We start from the raw sequence: 26,015 nt of genomic DNA on the forward strand, positions 1-26,015 counted from the left end.
AGACTAGTGCTGAGATAAAGGAGGATTTGGTTTTTAGAATGGTCTGGCAGCTGGGTATGACTTTATTGCTTTCTTAATAAGTCCAGTCAAACTTGGTGCTTTGAGTGCATTTACAAGTGATTTTAAACTTCTGTGCATAGCAGTCGAGTAATTTGCTTTAATTTTTTTCTTCCAGTATAACAAAAATACCTAATTTCACAGTCTGGTCACTTGGTTGATTTTGTTGCCTTCTTGCATTTCTCTTACTTGGAGTCTGTGAAACTTCTGGCTGTTGCCTCTGTCTCTCTTTCTGCAGGAATTAGCTTGTTATTCTGCAAAGTCATAATGTGACTGTGACCTATGGTCTTAAGTTTATACCTAGTCATTCTGTATATAAATAAATCCCTGATTAGTTGCTGGCTACTTATCCGTCTTCAGCCTCACATCCCACACTACACAATCAGAATGCTTGGAGCATCAGTCTTCTCTAAATAATACCTGTGTCCCTGCTGCAGCTCTGACACCTAAATTTCTCAGACTGTCCAGGCCTGAAATGAAGAATTTATTGAAACTTTTGTGGATGGCCTGAAAGATCAGCCTGGTGAACTTAAACAGGGTGGCAAAAGCAATGTAAAATGTGCATTGCAGTGTTGCTGAATTTCCTTGAGCAACATCAGATTTTTCAGTGGGACAGTTGGTTTTTGAAATCCAGGGTTATGGGTTAAAATTAATTTCTTGTTTAATTTAAGGGATACAAATATTCTTCAGTGGTTGTATGGGGATTTTCTGCCTTTACAAAAGAGGTGTGAGACAGAAAGACAGAAGGGATTTTTGGGAGACAGTGTAAGGGTACTGGGCTTTTTTCCAAGCCATAGCCAGGACGCTGAGCTTGTGGAATCAGTGTAGTTGGCACTGCTGCATCCTTAGACCAAGCTAAAGGGCCTTGATCTTGCTCATAACCCCCATTTCTGACCTGGTACAATATTAAAAAGGAAAATACTTCATTCTTTTCTCCATTCTTTCCTCATAGAAGCCCCGTTCACCATAGTTTGTGAATGGAAGAGAATGAGCATCATGATAGAAAACTACATGTTGTTGACAGTTGAAGCTCAATATCCTGTGAACAGAATTTTTTTTTTTCCTTTTTTTATCCATTCTGAAGTGTGATACTGGCTTTGATATGCCAAGCAAAATAGTTGGTGATCTGGCCTGCATTTGTTTGTCTACTTTTCCTTTATATCATGAACTCTTCTTTCTCTAAAAAGTGCTGTTACTTTGTCATGTGTCAATCGTTTCTCTGTCAGAATGCAATCACTGTGGCAAGAGGATAAAAAGAGAAATCAGATCTACTTAGGGAGTTATTGTTCAAAATGCTTCTAAAAATGTAAATTTCTGTTTATGTGGCTTGAGTAAAAAGAGGAAATCCCATGGCACTACTTAACAGCTTGGCCTTTTTGGTTACAAGTCCCTCTTGTAAAACCATTTATGGCTTTATTTTTCTATGTAGAATTGTAGGAAAAAACTCTGTACAAAGGTAGCATAGTAATAAATGGGGAGACAGTAGAATCCAGCCATGCTATTTTTAGGTGATTGTGTTCTTAACTTGCTGATTTAAGTGTTCTGGACAGTGAGTGGGGAGACATTGTAGAAGAAATGTGTGCTCACATAGCGGAATCTTGTCTGGAAACAGAATGAATAGCAGACTTGGTTATCAGGAGGGCAGTTCAGAGTTGTATCTGGAGTATTTGTAGGTAAAGAGGATGCCCTGGTGATTAAAGTGCAGTGTTTGCAATGCAGACTCTTACTTGAGAGCTGTCAGCTCTGGGTTTCTTCTTAGTTGAGAAACTGAAATATGTGCAGTCTGTTCTGTATGGGCTTTGGGAAGAAGTGTAAAAAATATTTTCTGTTCCATGATGGCAGTGGGGGAAGAAATGCCAGTTGTCCTCAATCAAGTTGCTTCCAGTATTTTTTTAAGCTTTTCTTGAGCAGTGACCTCTCCATCTGAGCAAGTGGTGTACTTTTGGAAACCTTCAGAAAGGAGAGTTGTCTCATTGTAAGTTTCTGGTAATTCCCTAGCCCCATATTTGTTGACACTTAGATAGTTGAAGATGACCCAGGGCAACTCTTACTAATTCACACTCTGACCTCCTGGTCATGTGTGCCTTTTTCCTTGGCTTAAGCTGTAAGTGAGGCTGTGCCTTAAATTTCAGTTCTGTTATTGACTTGGTAGGTTCACCTTCCTCCTGCACAGTTAACTTCGACTCTTCTGGCATAGAGCTGCACCATAGGCCAAATACAAGAGTCAATCCAAGCTTTTAAAGAATGAACTCTTCAGGGTAGATCAGTTTCTGTCCCAGAAATGCTGTGACAGAGGTATTTAAAGCCCCAAATTACCTGTAGCAAGAAACCATTGCATTAGTTGCATATGAATTGATATTGAATGCATGTGTATAGTTTGCAGTTGGATGTTTACATGTTCCATTGTTTCAGGCAGTGTAAAGTGACAGCTGAGAGGAAACAAAGGAAAGATGCAAAACTTGATTGTGACCAGTTGGTCTATTCATATCTTCACTGAAACTTGACAGTGTATTAAATGGAAGATGGATAAATACCAGTTGTCCAACATGGCAGCTGCTGATCACCTGTGTAGTATTTTCCTATGCTTTGTTCAGGATGAGAAGTTTTAGTATGTAGAATCTACATAGTATGTGTAATTTGTTTGGTATCATGTATGCTGGCTTCCCCAGTGATTGAAATAATAATTAAGGGATAAAAAAAGCAGCACCTTTCCCCCCCCCCCCCCCCAATAGCATTGAGGTTAAAACAAAGTAATACCTTTGAGTCCCTTGACTAAATTTAAGTGTATTGCAAGAGAGGAGGAATGCAGCTTTGCCACAGGGAACATTGTACTTACACCTCCTGTGCCGAAAACTTGTCCTTACATACCCTCTTTCTTTGGTCAGGCTTTAGCTTTAGGTTGAGTTCCCCATCAAACCACAGTAAGGGTATTGTATAATTTTGCACACTTAAATTAGACATAGTGCATAATTCTAAATAGAACTACACATCACGCATGATAATCACAGTGTTCTTAGAAGTTAAACTGAATTCAAGATGCCCTAGCTAGAAATGCTGATTGTTTTATTTATTAGCACATAGGAACCCCAATATTAGAGCAGGAGCTCCCTTAGCATTAGGCCCACATAGAACTGTGGCATTATAAGCTAATTAAAATTCTACATAGTTCTGTTTATGAAAACAAATTATAATGTGTTTTTGTGCTTACTGTCAGTTCTCAGCAACAGGTGCTTTGTTAACAAGAAGCTGTCTATTTTGGGAACTCGTGTTAAAGCGGCTTTTATCTCTTCTGAGTTTGATATGCTTAAAATAAGTGAAACTTATGCTGTATTGAGAGAAGATTACTTATTCACTGAAGCTCAAAAGAAGCGATTACTGAATCTATATCTATTCTTTCAGTAATTATGAGGGTAATCTTCTAAGTGTTTGAATCCTTCTTACAGATTATTTCTCGTCAGTGTGTAAAGTCAAACCTGTTTTAAAATACAGCACCAAAGATAGTTTATGGAGTTGCTTTTCTGCATCCCTTTTGGTGTGGTATTCTAAAGGAATTTAGAGAATTCTAGAAAATGTTCGAGATTCTAATTTTATACAACCTCTGATTTCTGAAATGGCCAGCTTCAACATCTGATACCAGAGAAAGCAGAATGCAACCCTGTCTGGTCTGTTTCAGAGTAGCTTTCTTACCTTTTGCAGAACATTTTAAAAGAAGGCATTTCTGTGATCTGACAGATTTCAAGTAAACCTTAAATTTATGGGGCTGTGTAGAAATATGAAGGGCAACTCGAGGATTCCTGCAGCACCTGAATGTCAGAGTACAGATATGAGATGGCACAAACTCCAGAGGAAAGAAAAGGGCTCCTCAAGCAATATCTGTGACTTGTACAGCTCGACACCAGTTCAGCCACACATGATGGAAACTGTGCAAGCTGACATAGCCAACTGCTGATGAGCAATTACTGACATGGTTTGATTTTTCTAATGGGTGTAACATTTGAATTTTTCTCTTGAGCAGTGATGCTAGAGCAAGCGCATCTAAAATGGTGTTCTTTTAAAAGTAGCTGCATTTTCTGTCGCAAATGTAACTTCATGTAAGGTTTCTGCATCAGGCTTGTCTCAGAGACAGCCATCTTCCAAAAATGGGCTTGCTCAGCCGGTCTGCCTTAAATCTTGGGTGAGCTGGGGAGGCTAAACTGAGTAACTACAGCTTCATATTTGGGGGGGAGGACACTCTTCTCTGGGTTGTGTATGGACATACAGTGCTTCGGGTAGGACAGCATGACCAGTGGGGTGGCTGCCAAGCGTCCTCTCTGTGTTCCTCAAATATGCCTCTGGAGCTTCTCTCACCATGCCTTCCCCAGGGATGCCAGATCAAAACCAGCTTCCTGAAACACATGAGATACTCTTTTCTTGTATGCACTTTTCTTTGTCTGTAACTCACTTAGAAGTTGTCTTTGCTGTGTACTGAAAAACTATAGTTACTGTGTTACTCTCAGTGCTTTTAATGTTTAACTAGTTACCTTTATTGAAGGTTCCTGTCATGGCTTGCTGTAAACAAGCATGCCTAGCTCCAAGGTTTATCTGTTGTTTTTTCTCTTGAACCCAAGAAGTGAGTTTTGTTGTGTGTGTAGGTTTTGTTTTGTTGTTTTCACTTGCATTCAGGTTGACCTCTCCAAAAAGGCAGCTTTGTCAGCTTAGATTTTTCTGATAGTCATCACTGGAGAGACAGAAACTTAGAATATGCTGGCGGTGCCTCTTTCTGAAAGCATTTCTCTGTTGCTTTGGACTGGAGTTTGCTGGATGAACTGGGCTTGACTACAAATATATTGTGCTTTTGGGGAATAAGAGGCTTTTAAGTTTCCCAAGTCTGAGGAAAAAATGATGTTTCTTTTAATCTCAAGAAGTTTGGATGCAAGGGTCTAATTCTAGTGGTGCTGCAGTGTTAGTCTAGAACAACTCGGAAGTCCCAGTGTACAGGCTTAAATGTACAAACAGTGTACAAATCCTTGGCATCTTGTGTTGTATTTTTCTGCTTTGGACTCAAATTGAAATGCATGACAAATAGGAGTGTTGAAGGCTTTATACAGAGGGCTGCACTTTTAGGTGTCTTAGCAGTTAGCAGATGCTCCATAAAGTAGTGGTCTTTCCTGCAAAAAACCCACTGTCACCAGTAGCTCCGTGTGGCAGCTTTCTGCAGTTCCAATGCAAACAAATCCTTTTGTCTGTACTCTGCCTCTTTGAAATCCAAAATAAATAAAATATAATTCTTCCTACTAGGTAGTAAAATGTACCTCTTGTATTGCTTGTAATCTTCAGTAGAGTCATGGAATAGGCCCTTTATTTGGTGTGTTTACTAGAAAGTTTGGAAATGAAATATGAAAACTTTGCTCATACTTGTTTTTGTTCGTAGGTTTTCAGTGGTCACTGCAAGCAATTAGATGCTTTTGAATGAGGTGAATGAAAGAGTCTGAGGTACCACTTTTACAGAAGTTAATCTTTGGGTCTGGTAATCCGTGCTTTGCAAAGGTTAAGCGTGGTCACAAGTAGTAATTACAGTTTCAAAGTAACATCTATTAATAGTGTATGTAGACAAGCATGGAAAGCTGAGTCCTTATTATCAGTGATCTCCTTGATAACAGTATACAATCTGTGCATCTTTGTTCTTGCTTAGCAAGAGTGGAGAGGTTGTAGTGAAATGTTCTCTTGTTCCTCGTGTAACCTTGAGTACAAGAGCAGTCAGCTGTACTTAGCAGCATACAGACTTTAACACTGGAGGCTTTGTCTGTACCAGGTGTTCCTGGGTTTATGATATTCTGGCTCAGATTAGTTATAAAAGTTGGTAATGTTCTGTCCCTTCCTAAAACCTGAACTGTCTCTTTTCTGTCCATCTGACACTTCTGAGTTTGCACTTTTTCTTGTGTGTGTTTCTTTCCCACTAGTGTGATTCGTTCAGTCTTTGTGCCATCTTACGTCTGAGATACAGCTTTCTTGAGTACAAATTTTATTTATATTTTAGTTTTTATATGGAAGGATTTAAACTTGCTGACTACAAAAAATTGTAAGTGAAGAAAAGACTTCTAACTCTTTCATCTTTTTGAAAAGTTTCTGCTATGAGTGTGTAGTATAAGTACTTGATTTTAGCATAAATTATGTCTGTGCATGAAACAAAAATAAAAAGCTGTTCAACAGGAATAGACAGGAACATAGTAGATATTAAATGACTTGTCAAGTCAGTTAAAAGAACATCTTATGTAAGTCTTTGGTCACTAGCGTGAGTATTTTGTTTTTGTTATGAAGTCATATAAATTCTCCTTCAAATTGCAATTTAAAACTTAAGTTTGTTTGAGTGGGAAGAAAACTGGAGGCTCAGTGGAATGAGTGGAAGGTTTTAAAATGTATGGATTCTCCTGGTGCCGAGGTAGTTGGAACTCCTGTGTTTTGAAAAATGCAGCAGCTGTGTGTTCTGCTGCTACAGGAACAAAGAGGTCGCTGCCCTTACGGATCTGCTTGCATAGCTGGTCCTTAACCATATTCACTTTTTTTAACTCAAAGCATTCTGATGAAACTGGGTCAGAGTGTAACTACACATGTAGCTGTGCTGGCAAATGTGAACCAGCTGCAGTGCTTTAGCAAGGGTGAGCTGTAAGATGAAATGACATGTCTGACTGCAACCAGCAAGCTGGGCTGAGCTGTAATGACTGAGGCCCCTATTCAAATCTGCCAGTTCTTCTTGGCTCCATAGCAAGTTGCTGGGACATGATAATGCCTTAAAGCAGCTACAAATGACTGCTCAGTGAATGTAAATTGGAGCCTTTTGGGAGACAGCAATGGAGTAAAAAAACCCAGGACTGTTCTGTAGCTTGCTAGGAATCTGTGACTCTAGTGCTTTACACCCTCAGTAGTGCCCTGCTTGCAGCAAGGCACCTGAGCAGTGAATTCCAACATCAACCGGTATCCTCCAGCACAGCCAGTGCCTTGGGAGCTTCTGCAGCAAGATTCAACAGAACTTTGCTCTTAGGTTTTTATTTGCCCTTCGTTTCGAAAAGCCTGTAGTGAAATGCATTTCCTATTTATTGCATTTTGTACCAGCATGCCTTTTCATATGGTGGTACAGGTGGTATTGGGTATCTGTGCCAGTACATGCTACAAAGTGAAGTGTATTTTTGTGTGCCCAACTTTGTATTTTACTTGTGTGTGGAATGAAGCTCTGTATGTTTAAGCAGCACATATTACCACTTCTGCAGTTTCTTCCTTGCTTCATTAGCACAAAGAGAAAATGACCATTAGTATTGGTGCTACATCAGTCAGCGCTGAACTGCTTCATTTTATAGGTGATTATGACAGAGGAGGGAATATCTTAATCACTTGTTAAAATTGGATTTATCATTGGAGGTGAATGTTAGGTAAAACTGTCAGTGTGCTGATTTTGACAGTGAGGAGTAACTCACACTCAGTGTTCTGCTTTCTCTTTGAGCAGCAGCTTCGAAGCTGGCACGAGAATGATTCAAACTGTGTCTGCTGTGCTGCTGAGGCACAATGCTGTTTGGGTGGTCTCAGCATTAGCTTTTAGGAGGGATCCTTCCCATACCAGTCACAGATTTTAGGAGTGTTTGCAGAACACAACACTGTACTGCAGGATGTGAGGAACTGCTTGTTTTCTTTACCAGAAATTGAAGTATGAGGATAGCTGGCATTCAGGAGACCTTTTTCTTTGGAGAAGACAGATGAAGAGAAAGCTGGCTTCTGTGCCAGATTTTTTTTTTTTTCTTGTCTAGAATGGGGCGGGGGGGGGTGGTGAAAGAGATTATTCTTAAACCTTGTGTGTTTAATCCTGCTAAATGCTGCTCTCTCTGATCTTACTGATTAACATTTGAAGCCTATAAAGCTAGGGTATCAGTTATTTGAAACTAGTGGCATATAAACATTTTAATTAAAAGGAAAAGAAGAAAGGGGGTGGGGAGGAAGACCAGTATCACAGCGCCTGCTCTGTGAGGAAGAGGTATCAACAAGTATTTTGTAACTTGCTTTACAGGGTGTTGGAAGATGTGTCTCCTTCTCTAGAGAACTTGTTGTCCAGAAGATTTGCTCTGCTTTAGTGTTTCTACAGGTTCAGCTCTGTACATTTTATAGGTGTGCCCTTTGCATATCTTTTTCTTAGTACGGAGAGGAATTTACTCTGAGGATGTGCTGTGGTGAGTGAGGAAAGGTAGGACCTGCAGCAGCAGCAATAAGAGGGCATTATTAAATGAATGAAGTTGTGTATTACAGGAGTAACAGGAACAGGTAGACTGTAAGCACCTCATTTGTAGGAAAAGGAGTACTTAGCCTGCAGAGCTGTGTGCTGCTATGCTTCTAGTGGCAATAAATATCTTTAAGAAAACAGTGAGAGATAATTTCAGCTGAAGTTTAGCAATTTTTTGCTAATACAGAAGGAGGGTGTTTATTCCATAATCTTCAATGAAGTAGATATTCTGGGGTTGCACTGAGAGGAGTTGTTGAAGGCTCTTGCACTTCCTCTAGTCTGTTCCTTCTCATTACTGCTTGTACAACTGGTTATACAACTACATTGTAAAGTAAAGCAGGGAATGTACTTAAAATATTGTTATTCTGGTTTATTTTTCTTTAAGATAAATCAATTCTGCATTCCTAATAACCTTCAGAATTCATAGCATTATCCTGTGAATACTATGCAGGTACAGCTCTGGGGGAACAGGCAGAGCCCAGAGGCATTTCCAGGAGCTTGACAAGCTCCACACTTGTTTTGTGACACCTCAGACCAAGGGTGACATACATGTAGTCATGTTGATCCCAAGACCTTGTTGTCACTTCAGCTATGAAGCTGCTTCAAGTGTCATACAGAAGCCAAGCTAGGGGAGACCATTTTTGAACTTATGGATAGTGTATGCACTTGGGATTCATTTTACAGTAGGCTTGATGCTCAGCAAGGGCTTGCTGCCCCTAAAAAGGGCTGTCCTATTTTTAGCCATGTCACTTCCTGTGCAGTGTATGTCATTTCTCTGGAGTTGATCTTCTATCAGATCAGCAAGCTCTCCAGTGCACCAGAACAAATATTTGTGTTGTTTCCGTGGGATGACTGAGCTAATGTGGCTGCAGGCAGGGACAGGGGGAAGCAGTGGCCAGAGCTGTGGGAGCAGGCTCACCCTCTGGCAGCGCTGTTTCAGCAGTGACTGCCCACCTCTCCTGCTTTATGGGATGTTTGGGCTCAGTGATGCTGTGGGTCTTCCTGCCTGAGGCCTTTTGGACATTTTTGAAACAAAAATCACCTGAAGCTGAGACAAGAACTGGGCTGATAGGAGGTCCTTCCCTCCCCCAAAAACATCTGTTCCATGATCTCTGGCTGCTGGTGTTTGCTGTGATGGGGCAGAGTCCGGCTGCTGTACTGGCAGCTGTTTGCTGGCGCCTGGGGTGAGGAGGAGCCGTCCCTGTGGCAGGGCTGTGTCACCCGGCCCCTGCCCTCCCGCAGGACTGCGTGTACAGGAGAGATGTGGCTCCAGTGCAGTGGCAGCAACTGCCACTACTTGGGCCTCTTTTGTTGTTTTCAGTGCCCGGTTTTGGCTTGTGGTTCTCTTAATTCTTTAAGCCTGCTTTGCTCCTGAAACAGGCAATTCCACGCATGTCTGCAGCTAGACCCTCTCTCCTGCCCGAACAGCACACGCGTGACAAATGAGCTCAGAAACCAAACTGTGTTGAAACTAATTGGCAGAAGGTGGAGTGGTTGATTTTTAATGTTTGATAATTTCCTTGCTTCATTTTGGTGCATGTGAGCACTGAAAGGGAGGGCTAAGCATGGGAGAGCTTATTATACTGGTTTGGCATTCTGTGGTTAAGGGTTCAAATAGGTGAGTTCAGCCATCCCAGGAGCTTACAGGCTGCTAAAACAAGTGTTGTCCCTCCTCACATCAATTCCAGAGGCTCTCCTGTGCTGGACTTCCTACATACTGTGTTTTTGCATTTGAACTAATTGAGCTCACTGAAGTGTCAGAAAACTTTGTGTTGGTGATGGTCCTTTCTTTTCCTGGTGGGTTTTTTTGGTAGCTCACAGCAGTAATTGTGTGGGTGAGGGGGATTGTACCCAATTCTCTCCTTCCTACCCAACAAGCTGTTGTCTTTGTGCAGGTTCTCCTTTGACTTCATAACATTGCATCAGGTTGATGCTATCTCTTATTCCTTGTGTTTTTCAAATATTAGCAACCAATGAAAGATCTCCTGCTTCCTGTGGCCCTTATTAAAACTCTTCAGAAGAATCCCTGGCACTTCCCCTTGGAGACTGAAGTGTTCTGGAGCCTCATGCCAGTGGCTTGTGCTTTGACTGGTGACAGGATCCACTGGTTAATGAACTTGGGAACTGGCTTAGCTGGAACTCGGGCCAGATTTTCTTGTTTTTCTTCTGGGCATCTTTGGGCACCTTTCACAGTTTGTTTATTGAATTTGAGCAGGCCTTTTTTTTTTTTTTTTTCCCCATCCATGTTAGAGATTGTTATTCTGTGTTAGCACCTGGTCCCTTCAGCAGCATTGTGTTGGGGAATATATTAGCAGTGACTGCTGCAGTTATTGAGTTCCTGTGTGCTGCTTGAAGCTAATATTGAACAGAAAGAAAATCATGGTACAATATGAAGTTAGTGTAGGGTTCTTTAATATGCTACTGCCTAAAGTTAAAAGGATTAATACTTGTATTGTGACACTGAATCACTATTAGCTCTTGAAATATTCAGTCAAAAGTGGTTTTAATTAGTCTTTCAATCTTAAACATTCTATGCCAAAATTGACTTGCGTAAGGTTTCAGCTTTAAATTGGTTCTGGTTACCAAAGCACAGCAAACTCATATTCATTTGCACTCCCCTGAAATGGCTTCTCTGAAATGTTGGGCCCAGCAGAAGAATTAAATTCCACATGCACTACTTGCAGTTTCATTCTGAAAGACTGTCTGGAGAAAAGCAGGAATGAAAGTGCTCTTTCAGCTACAAGTACAGTACTTCAGCAAAAATCAAATTTAGCTGTTGTGTGAGGTCAATGGGGGCTTTGTATGTCGAAAGCAAGTGCTTCTCTGTTGGGGTGGGGGAGTGTAGTCAACAGCTGAAATAAGCTTAATTGCAGGTTGAAGCTGAAAAAGATACAATCAGATTTTGGTTTTCTTCCTGCCTGTACATCTTCCTTGTCTTATATCTTGACTCCTTCCTTGTCCATAGAGTGCCTTATTGCTGTGAGCAGAAGACTTGACTTGTTTCTGTGTTGCCGTTGGCTTTGCAATCCAGAGGTTTGCTCTTGGTATCAGTTTCATATGTTTTGGGGAAATAAAAACAAAATGGAGTGGATGTGGGTGTGAGAGGAGATGGGGAGATTTCTCTGGAAACAAAATAATGGGAAAGTTGTTTGTGTTTGGCTTCAAATACATCTTATGTAAAAGAAAATATTTTTTACTGTGGTACTTCTTACTGTGGTTTAATCTAGTTTTATAACATGACAATTGGTGAAGTATTCAAGTATCTTGAAACCCTTTTCCCTCTGGATTTTTTTATTTTTGTTTGAAATGTATACTGATGTTACTTGCAAGATTGGTATTATTTTTTCAGTAATATTGCTTATCTTCGGCTTAACTTGCAAGAATTAAAATCACCTATGCTTCAACTTACTTTTTAATCAGGAAATGGTAGACTTAAGTTGATCTTGAATTAAATATAAATAGTTGAGACCTTGATATAGCTAGTTTCTTAATGAGAAGCTCTTTTCTCTTTCAAAATTGGTAAAAAAAAGTGCAGTTGTATATTTATGGAGGGGGGAAAAAATGGAAAATTATCTCATGAAATGACATGTCAAAAATTACTTGCAATTAGACCACTTGATAATAGCTAGAAGCCTGAGAACACTGATGGAAATTGTCATTTGTTGTAACTTTTCTTGTAATATCTTGCAAATATCTGTAAACTTGGTTAATGCAAGCTGGGGGGGGGAAATAAATGATACAGTTTTTATGGAAACCAAATTTAAGGATGTAAATAATGTAGCAAATCATATGAGTTAAGAAATAAATATCTATTCTCATTTTTATCATGTTTTCACACAGAATTTATAAATAAGAGTTTAATATTTTTGACTGTAAGGGTGATTTTCTCTTAGTGTGTGAAAAATCATAATATGGGGTTTGTGGTAAGCAGTTGTCATCTTTCACTAATGACGCAGTGACTAAATAGTGACACGTGAATTCATGTGACTGTTGTTAATTATAATTACTATGCAGCAAGCAAGCCTGTGTTACCATGCTTGTCTCTGATTTTACAGTTCTCTTCCACAGTGTCAGGTGTTCAGGTTTCAGCAGAAGTGTCCCCATCCTCTGCTCCCCTTACCTGACTGCCAGAAGCGCCAATATTTTCTTTTCTTTGTGGGGTACACATTAAAAATAAATGGATGGGTGGGTCATGCAAAGCCTACATAGGACTGTGTTTGTGTTATTGGGCAGACTTTATAGACTTCTTGGGAAAGGGCACCAAGTTACCCACAAAGCATTTTTTCTGGATGGTCTTTTTGCTGAGCTATAGGAAATTCCAGATTTTCAAATGTCAGCTGTAAAAGAAGGATTTTCTCAGGCCTCTAAATACTGGGTTGTGTGTATCAATTTCAGGTTTATAGAAGAAGGGAGAATGGCTCAAGAAACTAACCGTAGCCAAGTGCCTATGCTTTGTTCCACTGGCTGCGGATTTTATGGGAATCCTCGCACAAATGGCATGTGTTCAGTGTGCTACAAAGAGCACCTTCAAAGGCAGAACAGTAATGGTAGAATTAGCCCTCCTGGTAAGTAACCCCCAACACACGTGTGTGTGTGAACAGCTCAACCTGACACAGTGGGCAGCAGCTTCCTGGCCATGTCCAGATACTGATTGTTGGAGCATTAGTGCAAACCATTTCATTCCAGCATCTCACCTTATGGAATGAGCTTGGATGGAATGCTCATAATGTAATTGTGTAGCCACTAATCTGCTCAGATGTAGACTCTCAGTAATACCTTTTGTATTCATTCGAGTGTTTTTGATTTAAAATTTCAAAAATGCAGAAAAACACTACACCAACGTATTTGCTGAAATTATTGACAGAGACAGGATAGAGCTTGGGAAATGTTTATGAAAATCATTTTAAGTACAGGTATTTCATCTCTGCAGCCTCATGCTGAAGGATTAACCTGTAACCATTTGATAGTGATGCCTTTTCCTTTTGAAGGCCTTCAGGGGCTTTTGTGGACATCTTTCCATAACTGCCCCTGAAGGCCTTCAAATAAAGATCTGTGCTTATATTACCTCCTTACTAAAACGGTTTCATTTCCAGATTGGGAAAAGGCAATAATAGCTTCCTCTTGACTTCACATACTTTCTGTTCTTTTTGCCCCAATGCCCTGTGTACCGTTGCCTTTCCCTCAGCCTGACCTTTTAAATTGAAGCAATAGCTTCTACTGAAATCTGGGGATCTGGGTTCTACCCCTTCAAAATGCATTTGGAGTTGGCATTAGGATGTTTTACTGGTGTTCCCATCTTGGTTTTTTAAACAAAGCACTAGCTTCTCATGTCAAAGTACCTCAGTTTATCCTCAGAAAGCTGTTTGTAGATGCTTTATTTAGTAAAAAATAGTATCTGTTTTAAAACTCCAGCCTCAAAATTTTCTGCAGTATAAATTCTAGGGGCCTGGGGCTGGAACAACATCAAAATATGACCAAACATAATTACTTTGTTGTAAAATTACATTTCATTGCTGTGTAGGCAGAGATTAAATTACTTTCCTGACTGGTATTTTAGGGGTTGAAAAGTAAATGTGTGCTGTGTAACTTTTGTAATCCCAGGAAGTAGCATAACACATTTTCCCTGGGTGTGTGTTTTGCAGCGGCCTCTGTCAGTAGTATCACCGAGTCCTTACCGGTCCAGTGCACAGAGGGCAGTGCCCAGGAACCTCAGTCCACTTTAGATTCTACATCGACTCCATCTATGCAGCCAAGGTAAGGTGCTTCGGTCTGCTCTGTCTTTACAGAAAAATCTCTGTCAAAATGATTAAATGAAGTGTGCTGATCCTGCATAATTAAATGCTGGACCCAGGATTAGGAAAAGGTGTAAGATTTCAGTGCTAACTTTAAAGCATGGGACCTCAGGGTGAATGCTAGCAGATCTCTGTGCTTTATCTGGCATTCAAATGGAAATTTGTCTTTAGAATTTAGCCTCAAGTACAAGGTTCTGTTCTGCAGAAATTTGTCTGGCTGCTCTTATGCTTCCACAACTTGCAGTTGTACATTTACCAAAGGAGAACTCTTTTCATCCTAGAAACTTGAGGATTTTGTAAAATGTCAGGGAGCTGTTTACTAGAACTCTCATAAATAAATGTATGATAATGTGTTAACAAGCCAGTTGCTTTACAAGGAAAGGAGAGTACTAGAACAGCGTAAAGATGCGAGTCTTGGTACAAGTTGTGCTACTGAACTGATCTCTTATTAAACAAGTAATTTCCATCTGGATTATTCAAGGATACATGATGTCCTCTTGTAAATCACTCAGACTTATTAAGTGTTCTCCATTTGTAAAAGCTAAATATTTGTTTATATTTAGTGGCATCATTTCAGTTTAGAAACCAACAGCAACTTAAGTGCTTCAGAAATTTTTTGAGTGAAAAGTGTTAGTGTGTTATATACTATGGAAGCTAAACTTGCAGTAATACTCATTTCAACTTTCCTTTAAAAAAATGAATGTAGTAGAACACAGGCTGAGGGCAATTTCATCAGTTACTGCTGACTGATCTGCTCAGACTGTTTTCTGCTCCCTAGCTTTTTATAGGAGGTGTTATCTCATGCCTGGATCCTGCATATGAACTGAGAGCTAGGTGCCATGCTTGATGCTATATTTAGTCTTTCCCTTCTGAGGTTTCTAGTTGGGGTAGAAAATACATATCTTTTACCCTGAAACAGCTCTTCTGGTGTGTGTAGAAAAAAAAAAAAAAGTCCATTCAGGTCAATGCACAGATGTGAACCAATTACAGTGACTTGCCTTTGTTCTCTCACAACTTCACTACAATCATGAAAGAATAGAAGTACCTCACCGATCACTGGCTTGATCACTGGCTGCAGGAGAAATTAGTGGATGATTTCTCTTGGACTTGTGCTTCAGAAAAATCAGTGTCACTTGCTTGTTTTTGTTTTTTTTCAAAATGAAAAAGCAGGAATTCAACTTCAATCTCTGGAAATATCTCAGATTTACGATACTCTGAGGACAGAGAAAATTAATTGACAATGCCCTTTTGTAGGTGGCCAGACGGGCAGTTCAAGACCTACATGCAGTTCTTGACAATTAGAATTGCAACTCCGGTGCTCTGGTTATTTCATGGAGTGCTGGTTCACGGGCTGCTGGATAATCTGGTTTTTGCCTTCAGAGTGAATCCTTCAGTGGCAAGGAAGAAAAAAAAATGCAAATGAAATAGTGCTGCCTCTTGCTTGGGACTTGAACTCTGTCCTGTTCCATAGGAGAGCTGCTGGATGAGCAGCTTGACTGGGAGTGATGGCTAGTGTTGAATTGCTCTCTCTCAACTGCTCAGGGTGTTCAATGGTGAGTGTTCAGCCATGCTGTGGTTTAGCAGGATGGCTAAAGGGTTGGGATGTTTGGCCTGCACCACTTTACTCTGTGAAAATGCAAGGGGTTCTCTGTGAGCTGCTGCAGCTTTATTACTGGAAACATTGACATGCTGCAATTTTCTCGTTCGTATCACCAGAACACTGAAACTATCTCCTCTACAATTATGTTGCTGACTTAAGTTATAAAGATCCTTGCATATTGAATGTTGCATTATTGCTTCTGTGTGGAATGATGCTATGCCAAACCACCCAAAATATTTTTTCCTTTTTTATAGTGGAACTGTTTTGTTGCATTCAGTATGAATTAAAAAAAAATCGTTTACCTTTTGTGTCGGTTCAGATTGTGACAGTTTTAAGTAGTTACAGAAACAACTTCAGAGAGAAAAGTTCTGGGATACCTTTTCATCAAGAGGTGCCCTAATGTATCTCTTACAGGAAAAGAATGTGGAAATGCATTGTAAAAATCATAACTTTCTTCTTTTGCCCTTCAGCCCTGTGTCAAGTCAGTCACTTTTAACAGAATCCGTAGCATCATCCCAACCGGATAGTACGGCTGTGGACAAAACAGTACCTGAGACAGAAGGGTTGCAAGGTTGGTGCCTAGTTTTCAGTGCCAGAACTTAAGAATAATATTTTTTAAATTTTGACTGTTTTTAATACACTTCTGTTCAAGACGTGGCTGATTCTCAGACCCAAATATTCTGTGAAATTAGAAGGCAAAATAAGGATAAAGTTTATTTTCTTAAACGGCAAGTTAAATTGAAACTTTGCATTTAATTGGTGATGTCAGTGTCTACCATAAACAAGTGTGTTAATTGGTGTTGGAAATACACATCATAAATCAACATCCTGTTATGTGTCTGCCATGGCTATTACATCTAAGTAGAGGTTTGAGTATGTGTTACTTCTCAGAGTAACCATTTACAGCACGTATCAGAAGTTTATGAGCATATTTGTGATAGAGGGTGTTTGACATAGCCATTGCAAGAACAGGGTCAGTATCTTCTATAACCAGAAATACCTATAAAAGAGCCTTTCACCTATGAACTGTAGTGGTGTAAGATTTTGAACTACTGAAATTCACTTTATCAAGTATAAAATTACCAAACCATAGGCTATGTCTGCTTGAAGGATAATGGCTGAGTGGGTTAACTGTATTGACCTAAGATCCCTCTTGCCAGTACAATGTAAAGTTTCTTTTCACTTTCTTCTTGTTTTCTATGTGCAGAATTTCAGAGCTTAAGACAAAAAAAAAATAAAATTAATAGTATCTCTTAGGAAAGCCAAAAATGTCAGAGTATACAAAATATGCTCACACTGCTAATCTTATGGGCATTATAAAAGGTATTTAAAGGAAAGTCAGTAAGTATTCTGCATTTTGCAGTATGTTTTTCAAGGATCAACATATATCAGGTGTTTAGATTACTCAGCTGTGTCCTCTGTCCTTTTCTTTGTACCCTCATTTCTAAACTAAGAACATCACCAGCATGTAGTTACAGTTCTAAATTACCATCCCTATTTATAACTCTCTGGCAGGGTCATCCGTATTTACTTAAGAGTTCCTTCTGTGTTGTACCTTAACTGAAAATCATAGGAAATGTAGTGTTTCCAGTTAAAAAGCATTTTGATTTGAAAATGTAGGTTTGGAAGGAAAGCATCTTAGCATGGATGCTGAAAGGGATTTAATTGAATTGCTGTCACAGTTGTGCATCCTGAAGTTCCTTTTTTTTCATTGAAGTTGAATTTTAGGTTGCTGACAAGCATGTATACAAACATGTGAATCCAGGTGGGTTTTAGCATTGCCTAAGTTTCTAACATTTAGAAAAAGATAAGGTCACAGCAATGTGCTGGTTGGTCCCAGAGTGAAGTGTGTCTAATAGTACTTCTGTTGATGCAGGGGAACAGGAGAAATAATGTCAGTATTTATTTTGATAAAATCTTGCCTTGTGGGAATGTCTGTTCTGTGCTTTTGGTGTAAGTTAATGTATTGTGTTCAGCTGAGGTCCCCTTAACTTGCCATTTAACAAAAATTACCAGGCTACAACAACATTGAATGAAAGACTGGGTGAATAATTAAACTTGCTTGGATTACTATTATTACTTTTCTAAAGCAGACAGATAAATGAGACTTGAGCTGTGTGCAATGCAGTCCTTGCTGTTTGCAGTCAAGCTAAAACTACAAAGGGATAAAATTCCCAAAGAGCAGTTCAGATTTGTCTTTGTTAGATTTAGGCATTGAAGAAGAAATAGAGGAAGACTCTAGAATATATTCATAAGTGTAGACTTGGAGCTAGTGTTTGTATGATGATGCTTATGGAAGAGTGCAAAAGCCCAGATACTCTAAGAGAGGGACTAACAGAATTTTTTTTTAACTTTAATGTTCTTAAATACCATGAACATACCATTAAAGATGACCTAAAATGAAACTCGTTAAGTACAGTCCAGTTTTTCTAGCAGCTTTCTTCTATTCTAAGCATCTCTCCAAATCATTTTAATTACCTCCTGGGCTATTGTACCTTTTGCTCAGCATGATGGCCCTGTTAGGATTAGCCAGTCAGGGTTCCTGATTTGTCAGCCAGAGGATTAACAGGGCTGCCTCCAGGCAAGCCTGCAAGTAGGTAAAGAGGTGTTTCACTTCTCTGGGGTAAACGAGTTAAAACCATCCAGGTTAGGATTCATGCTTCTGGTTCAGGGAGGATTTTAAAGGTATAGGAAGCTTGTCATGAAAGGCAGGAGGACTTCACCAAAAACATTATGGAGCTCCTACAAGTGAAGAACATGGGGCTAAAAGTATAAATCCAAGTAATGGATGGACTCTCAGCCTCTCTGAGGCTGAAAACTTCTGAGAATGAAAACAGCCTCTGTGATTTTCAAGCTTGTTGTGATTTGGAGAAGAGCATGTACTAATAGCATTGCAAAATGCCTGACACATGCTCATGTCATGTGCTGTGATTGTTATTTGAAAAACCAAAGTACAAAGTTAGATTGGATTAACTGTCTGAAAGATACATGGCTGTTCTGAATGAAGTCACCTGATTTTGTGCATATCTGGAGTTTAGTAAGGTAAAACAGTTAAGTTCAAATGGAGTTTAAAAAATCTGGTGTTGAAATAATTAGGTTGCTGCAGAATTTTGTGTGGAGGTAACTGGGACCTAAAGTGAATGCAGCTGAACTAATGGCTTCAGCTTTAGTGGGTCTTACCAGGGTTGGCTCCATAGACAATACTGGGAAGGAACTGATGGGTACTTCTCACTTTTGTCATAGTACCAGGGACTCAGAGGTAGAGTATGATTACAGGCATTGCTTGTTTTGATCAGCTAGGAATATGTTCTGTAAATCAGGGAATTTCTAGTGGCCAGCCCAAATTGTCAACTCCAGAAATTAAATATATATATATATATATATATATATATATAAATATACATGCCTTTGTTCATACCTTACTCCTTTTTGATTAGTTGGCAGCTTGTACTGGTGCTGCCAGGGCTTCTGTTCTGCTGCAAGCAGGGCTGGGGGAAGGGAGGACTTGGTTCAAGGAAAGCAGGCAGCAGCATCCTGGAATCCAGATGAAGTCCAGCAGTTGGGAGTGGCTGCAACATATTTCCTTCAAGCTCCAAGCTGGGCAGTATTGAATCTTACCTGGCTTTGTTCTGCTGTGGTCATCACAGGTATCTTATAGACTGAAAACTGGCACTTGGTCATCTAAAGTGTTTGGGGTATTTGTGATTATCATAGAGGACTCTGGTTCAAATCTCTGGCTTCTATTCAAAAGCAAAATGAGACCTGAAATTTACGGTTACTACAGTAGATACAAAGTGACTTCTGGTGCAGTAGAAGAATCTTCCCACTTGGTTCTACACTGAGCAGCAGCTCTTAAATATTTTTAAACCTTTTTAATGTGAGAGCCATACACACAAAGAAAATGTAAGTAGGGGTGTATGAGAACCTTGTCATGCAAGGAAGAGTGACAGTTTTTCCTAAATTTAGCTAATAGTTACAGAGGCTCTTCGTGAAACTTACATTGAGGTAACTGGATTTTGCTACAGCAGGAAATGCAAGCTGGAGAATGTTAGCTCATGGCATGAATATGTCTTAATGAATTAATGAACAGTGCAATATCTGTTTTGTGTAAAACTACAAAAGTTCATTTGAGTAAGTCTTACACCTTCTGGTTCTTATCTCACCTCTTTTAGTCCTTGCTGATTTTGGCTGTTACCTTGCAATCCTTTTGATATTATGCCCACTCAGAAATGTGTCCTTCAGCAGCTATTTAAAGCCATTGAACCTTTTTTTTTTTCTTGCAAACTAGGAATTGTTATAAATTTCAGAATTTATTAAGAGAAGCTCTGCTTGTAGTGTAGAGGTTGACTTAGAAGGATTTAATAGACCATGTATAATGGTATCTTTGCTAGATTAACCTGTGGAATACACTGTCCCCTCAGGCAAAGTCTTTGCTGGTGATCAGGTATCGTGCTGTCCATTGATGTTGCTTAGTATAATGTTTTGATACATAGCAAAAGTGATGAGTGCCCTTTCCTTTGAAAAAAAAAAAGATCAGAATAGCAGCACATGAAAAACCCCACTGGGTTTGTCATGCAGAAGAGCTGTCAGCTGGTGAAGAGCTAGCACAGAACTGCATCTGACAGTCTCTGACAAACAAAAGTCCAGCTGCACAGAGATGCCTGCAGCTTTTTCCCTGACAAATGCCTGAGCTTGCTGTTGTATTCCCTTCCTTACAGCACTGGTTCTAGCTCTGCTTCCATCCACACTCCTCCCAGCTGGAGCTTGCTTTTGTTCTTTGCTGCAAATACTCCCAACTTCTGTGTATCTTACTCACTGGAGACTTGTCCTGCTGTGGTCTAGCTATGTCTGGTAGGCAGAGGCTGGCTCTTAGCCCTTCTTGAAATGAAATTGGTTTTTTTTTTTGGTTTCTATTTCTGTTTTGTAATGTAAGGAATGTGCAAATACTTGAGGAAAACCAGCCAACTTCTATTTTTACCTGACTCAGGCAAATACTACTATTGCTTGTTCATACTCTCCCACACAACCTGTAACCTGTTTCTTTTAGATGTGAGAGAGCACTAAAGTAGGTTGAAAGATGCCTTAGGAGAAATGTCTTTAAAATTAGGTTTTTACCTGCTTCCTTCTGAGCTCCAGGACAGTGTAGTTCCACCCTGTAAGCCTGGGCCTCTTGAGCTGGTGTTTCTCACCCCAGATAGTGTGACTATGTAGGCTTTTTCCAGGTGTACAAGAGCAGCAGCATCACCACAGTGGTAGAGATTGTTCTGAAACGCTGTGTTTTGTGTGGCCTCCATGCTGCAGTCTTCAGCAAAAATAATGTTGATTCAGGATTTGAAAGAGGGTGTTTTTCTCATCTGATTCTGTTACATGGAGTCCTTCTTGCAAGCAGATTTTGGGAACTGGGCAAGTAATACTGTGGGGAAACACTTGGCTGTTGGATTTTCTCCCCAGATCTGACAGTGCTGAATCTTGCTGTTAAACCTACTGCTTATTGTTTCGGTTGCTTTTGTGGTATTTTCAAGCATTTGGTGAGTTCTTTCCTTAAATTATATCAAATTATTATATCAAATAGAAGGTGGGAGTTCCAGTTGCTGCGGAGAGACCAATGCACTTCAGACATGGAAGCTGCAGCAAAATGGCCCAGTGTACAGCATGGGCTTTAGATTATTGTAGGACTTAAAAGGGGACAGACAGACATTTATTCTCCACTGTTGTTACTAACTTTTTTAATGTCAGCTTCAGTGTCAGAGAATGCAGAGCCTACACCTGAAGAACAGGACAAGTCGCTTGACAAACCAAAACAGAAAAAGAATCGTTGTTTCATGTGCAGGAAGAAGGTTGGACTGACTGGTAAGAAATACTGATTTCAGTTTCCTTAGGCTTGTTTAGGCTTTGGCCCTTTGAAATGTTATCTTAAAGGGGAAATGGGGCATAGTCATTTGATACTGATTTGAAATAACAGTCAAAGGTGCTTTCAGCTGACTCTTACTAGATTAGTCATTCATGTATCATTTTGTTTTCCAGCCTCCTGTTGTAAAGTGAAGTTTATAATTCCAAATACTTCCTTTTGGAAGTCTGCTTAGCTAAGGAATTGGGTGATAGTTCGCTGCCATTCACTAGTGAGCTTTGCAGTGGTCCAGTGAAAGGGCCTGAGTTCTGGAGGGTGAAGATTCATAAACATAGCAAAAGAGAAGGAGTTGTCTAGGAATCTTCTGTGATACTGTCATGCAAAAAGGAGGAATGGTCAAGTCACATCTTGCTGTAATCACTTAAAAATGTATTACTTGTGATTCTTATGCTTTCTGCAGCAGAGGCTCTTTGGCTGATTGATTGACACTGGTGACTGAGATTTATTGCTAGTGAGTGAACACATTCAGGATTTAAAGCAAACCAGTGTAATTAAGAATGTTGAAATGTCTGAGCTGCTCTTTCTGTCCACAGGGTTTGAATGTCGGTGTGGGAACGTTTACTGTGGAATGCACCGTTACTCAGATGTACACAGTTGCTCTTACAATTACAAAGCTGATGCTGCTGAGAAAATCAGAAAAGAGAATCCTGTAGTTGTTGGGGAAAAGATCCAGAAGATCTGAACTGCTGCTTCTGCTGGAATATAAAAATCTTCTGACCATCTGCAGATTAAATTGACTTGAGCTTTTTTCCTTAGTCATCAGGAACGTAGAGCAGTGTATCTTGCCTAGACCTTTTAATCATGCATGTCATCAGATGAATAGATTTTTTTGTTTTTGTTTTTTTTTGTTTTGAAAATGACTCTGAACATTATTTTCATTGCAGTTTTCTGTGGCTGAAGACTTAAGTAAACTTTACAAGTATTATCCTTTAAGATCATTTTAATTTTAGTTGAGTGCAGAGGGCTTTTATAACAAACATGGAGATAATATTGGAGGGCTGTGCTTTTCCAGGATAAAACATGCATGCGTTAACTTTGCAGTTTATTTTCTTGTTGTATATAGCTTTTCTCTGCAGCACAATTTCCTTTTTTTTTTTTTTTTTATTGATAATGCCTTGTATGGCACAACTAGTTATCAGTAACTGAATGTATTTTAATCATTATGGCTGCTTCTGGTTTTTTTTCCCATTAACGAGAGGTTATACATGTTCGCATATTAGCTTGTTTGCACCCTCTACCTATTTATGTATGAATCATTTGTAATGAGTGTGTGTGCTGCGATTGTGTGGGGATTTTGTTGTTTGTTTTGTTTTGTTTTTTTTTTTAATTGGGGTTTGTTTTTGTGTGTGTGGGGGGAAGGCTGTATGCACTTCATTGACTGCAGTTTTCATTGGAATTACATCCATCAGTTTGTCTGTACACAAATATGAAGAATGATCTGAAGTACCTGTGCTGTATTTATGTTTATCCACGTCTTAACTTTGATTAAATAAAATTTAAAAAAATCCGAGCCCCTGTGGCTGTCCCTGGCATATGTAAGTTGGATTTCTCTTGCTTCATTTTAGTGGGGGCCTTTTATTGGTGGTTCTTTTACTTAAAGTGTGTTTATTCATGGCTACCACATGTATCCCAATGCCAGCTAAAATCTGATGGGTTTTTTTTTATCTTTTCACCTGTAACTACCAGAGACACTGCAGTTTCCTGACCTTGTGTTGATTCTGCCCAGGGAGCTCTCCATGCTTCCTGTGCAGCACATCTGTCACGTGCAGGAGTTTGGGGCGTTTGTGACAATGCACATCAGTTGGGCCAGACCTAAAGGTAAAACTGATCTGAGTAGGCTGTGGAGGTGTGTGTGATTCTAGGAAATGGTGCTGTGGGGTTTGGGGTCCACTGTCTGAAAGATGGCACTATTGGAGGAACAGTTCTTTTCTTGTCTTGTGAGGGTGCTCAGTAAGTTTCTTCAAGGCTTCCTGTCCTGAGATCAAAGTCTGTGCCTCAACCCGGGTCATCTCCAGCTTATAAAGGTGGTTTATGTAGTGCCATGGAAATTTCAGCCAGTGCTGCTTGTTACCAAACCTCACAGTACAGTAATAAAATAACACCAGCTCCTCTCCAGATGGTCCTTATCTGCAGATGAAATCTCACTGGGTGATTTGCTGCTGTTTTGGAGTATTTGTGAAACAAATGTGATTGTGCAGCTTTATTTAAAGCATTAAATTTTTAATCAAAGTCGGCTCCATCCTTTAAAATTCAGAATGCTCTTTAAAAGCTATGGCTGGCAATTAGTAGATAAAGCACTACATTTATGATATCAACTGTGCAGCAGAAAGAGCTTTCTCTGATAGTTACAGAAAGTAATCTGCAAGACCAAATTATAAATGAAGTAGCTTGTGCTTGCAGAAATAGCCCAATCAAAATCTACGAAGCACATAGAGTTTATAGTAAAGGAAGGAAGGAATAAATAACTTACTGGCAAGTTTCAGTAATAGTCTGCCTTATGCCAGGTCAGAGATCCTGTATTTCCTCAAAGCATTTGCTAAACTTCCTCTTACACAGCACAGAGCATGGAAGAATAGCAGTGTCCCCTTTGGTGTGTGTTTGTTTGCTTTCCTCTTTGCTGCTACTTCCCCATTCTCTAATCCTTTCCAGTCACTTTGATTCCTCCCTCTTCCCTATTTCTGGTCTCTCCCTAAGCAAATCCTTTTCGCTCCACGTGCCCTCCTGACCAATCTGCCTTTCACCTGACAGTGATGCTTCTGGGCCAGGCAGAGAGAACACACTATAGATTTCACAAGGCGTGGGAAAACCTGTTATATTTGTGTTTTCTGGTGCCTGAAAGAAGAAAAGAAAGGTACAAGAAAAGTATTCACATATTTCCTTTACCACCACCAGTTATGAAGCAACTGCTCCTCTGGCTCTTGATTACACAGTAGGGTCCTCACCTGGCAGTGCCCATGGTGAGGCAGAACCACAGTGGGGAGTTCTGCTTCCCCACCCATCCTTCTCCAAGCCATCTAATAAACCTCCTTTGGCCTGGCTTGTGCAGGGGGCTCAGAGTTGATATTGAAGGAGCTGATGGTCGTCTTGTTTAAGCTTACATTTTGACTGGATGTTCACCTTTCAGTGACACCTGAGAATTGTGTGTTAGGATTGCTTTGGCAGTGGCCTTGCATTATCCTGCTGGTTGATCTGCACTTCACTCTGTATTTTGTGTCATCAGCTTGAGGTTAGCGGTTAACATTTTAATTAACACCAGCACATTCACTGCACTACAAAATTCTTGAGTAAATCTGTGTGCTCACGTTGGCCACTGTATTGGAACAGGTTTTATACATGCTTCTGTTTCAGTTTTGGAATAAACAGGTTCTATATCCCAGATCCTATAAGTTACCCACAAAACATCTTCACTGTGTTTAAAGCATTTCCAACAGTCAGGGGAAATTTTACAGGAAATCTTTTGCAAGCTAGGCATTGTGATGTTTCAACAGGACCCCTTTTCAAACAGCACCTTGTGTCTCAACAAGTGAGCAGCTGTCACAGATGATGCTGTTATATCATCTTGCACTGAATTTCTGGCTGTACCATTTGCTGAATTTCTTCTAATGATTTCTGTCAAAAAATAGGTTGAGCAGCAAACCAATTCTTCGGCCTGGCAATCATAAGCATTTTGCTGTTTTTATTGGAAAGATGTGGCCTTTGCTATTTAGTTCTGATTTCAAGGATGTTCTCTCATTGGTTTCTACATCTGACAATGAGTGAATTTTCTCCTGCAGGTGGGAGAAAGCTGGGACTGGGAGCAGAAAGCACCAGCCTCCCTCTTCTTTCTGGTTGGGTGCACATACGTGTCTGGTTTTAAGGTGGTGGAACTATCTGGAGAATACAGAAGAACTTGACAAGGTGCAGCAGTATTGCAAAACTAAAAACCACAAAAAGGTGCAGTTTGAAGTGTGAATTGTGCAACGTCCCAAGGGCTGCTGAGCTTGTGGTGGGAGAATCAGTGTGGACATAGTCATTTCACCGGGGCCTGGCACATAATGACCCTTCCAAAGGTAAAAGAGGGCAGTTACCTCTGGCCTTAGGGCTGCTGGATCCTTCACCCCCAGCAAGTTACTTGTTACAGGAAGGCCTCAGTTTCATGTGAGGGTTTGTAAAATCATGCAACTTTGAAGGTTGGAAAAGACCTCCAAGCCCAACTGCTCACCCAGCACTAAATTAAGTGCCACATCTACACATCTTCTGAATACCTCCAGGAGAGGTAGCTGTGAGCAGGAAGAGCCCATTTCACCAGGGTCACTGCCTGGCTGGGAACCATTAACAGCTGCTGACTCAGGCAAACCTCTGGCACTGATTAACCACTGCCAGGGACCAGGCAGAGGGGTGGGATGGTGACAGAGCAGCCATTGGTTTGTGTCTGAG

The 26,015-nt window shown here is 40.1% G+C and overlaps 1 protein-coding gene across 17 annotated transcripts in view; it reads left to right on the top strand.

The window, feature by feature from the left end:
• ZFAND6 (zinc finger AN1-type containing 6) overlaps positions 1 to 23,109 on the top strand; it is a 35,737-nt gene extending 12,628 nt beyond the window's left edge. For 7 of the 17 annotated variants that reach the window (XM_086848295.1, XM_086848296.1, XM_086848297.1 and 4 more), the window contains 5 exons: positions 12,695 to 12,864; positions 13,942 to 14,053; positions 16,162 to 16,262; positions 21,428 to 21,541; positions 22,133 to 23,109. In XM_086848295.1, the coding sequence (XP_086704421.1) occupies positions 12,714 to 12,864; positions 13,942 to 14,053; positions 16,162 to 16,262; positions 21,428 to 21,541; positions 22,133 to 22,281 (627 nt within the window). In that variant the 5' untranslated portion in view covers positions 12,695 to 12,713 and the 3' untranslated portion in view covers positions 22,282 to 23,109. Of the gene's footprint in view, positions 1 to 5,466; positions 5,530 to 8,089; positions 8,264 to 11,264; positions 11,344 to 12,694; positions 12,865 to 13,941; positions 14,054 to 16,161; positions 16,263 to 21,427; positions 21,542 to 22,132 lie in introns of those variants that run through there. The other 10 variants (XM_086848300.1, XM_086848305.1, XM_086848298.1 and 7 more) reach the window with 7 other exon arrangements.
• Positions 23,110 to 26,015: the final 2,906 nt, after the last annotated feature.

The sequence above is a fragment of the Cyanistes caeruleus genome, chromosome 13 (genome assembly GCF_971803275.1).
Source record: "Cyanistes caeruleus chromosome 13, bCyaCae1.hap1.1, whole genome shotgun sequence".
Classification (NCBI taxonomy): Eukaryota; Metazoa; Chordata; class Aves; order Passeriformes; family Paridae; genus Cyanistes; species Cyanistes caeruleus.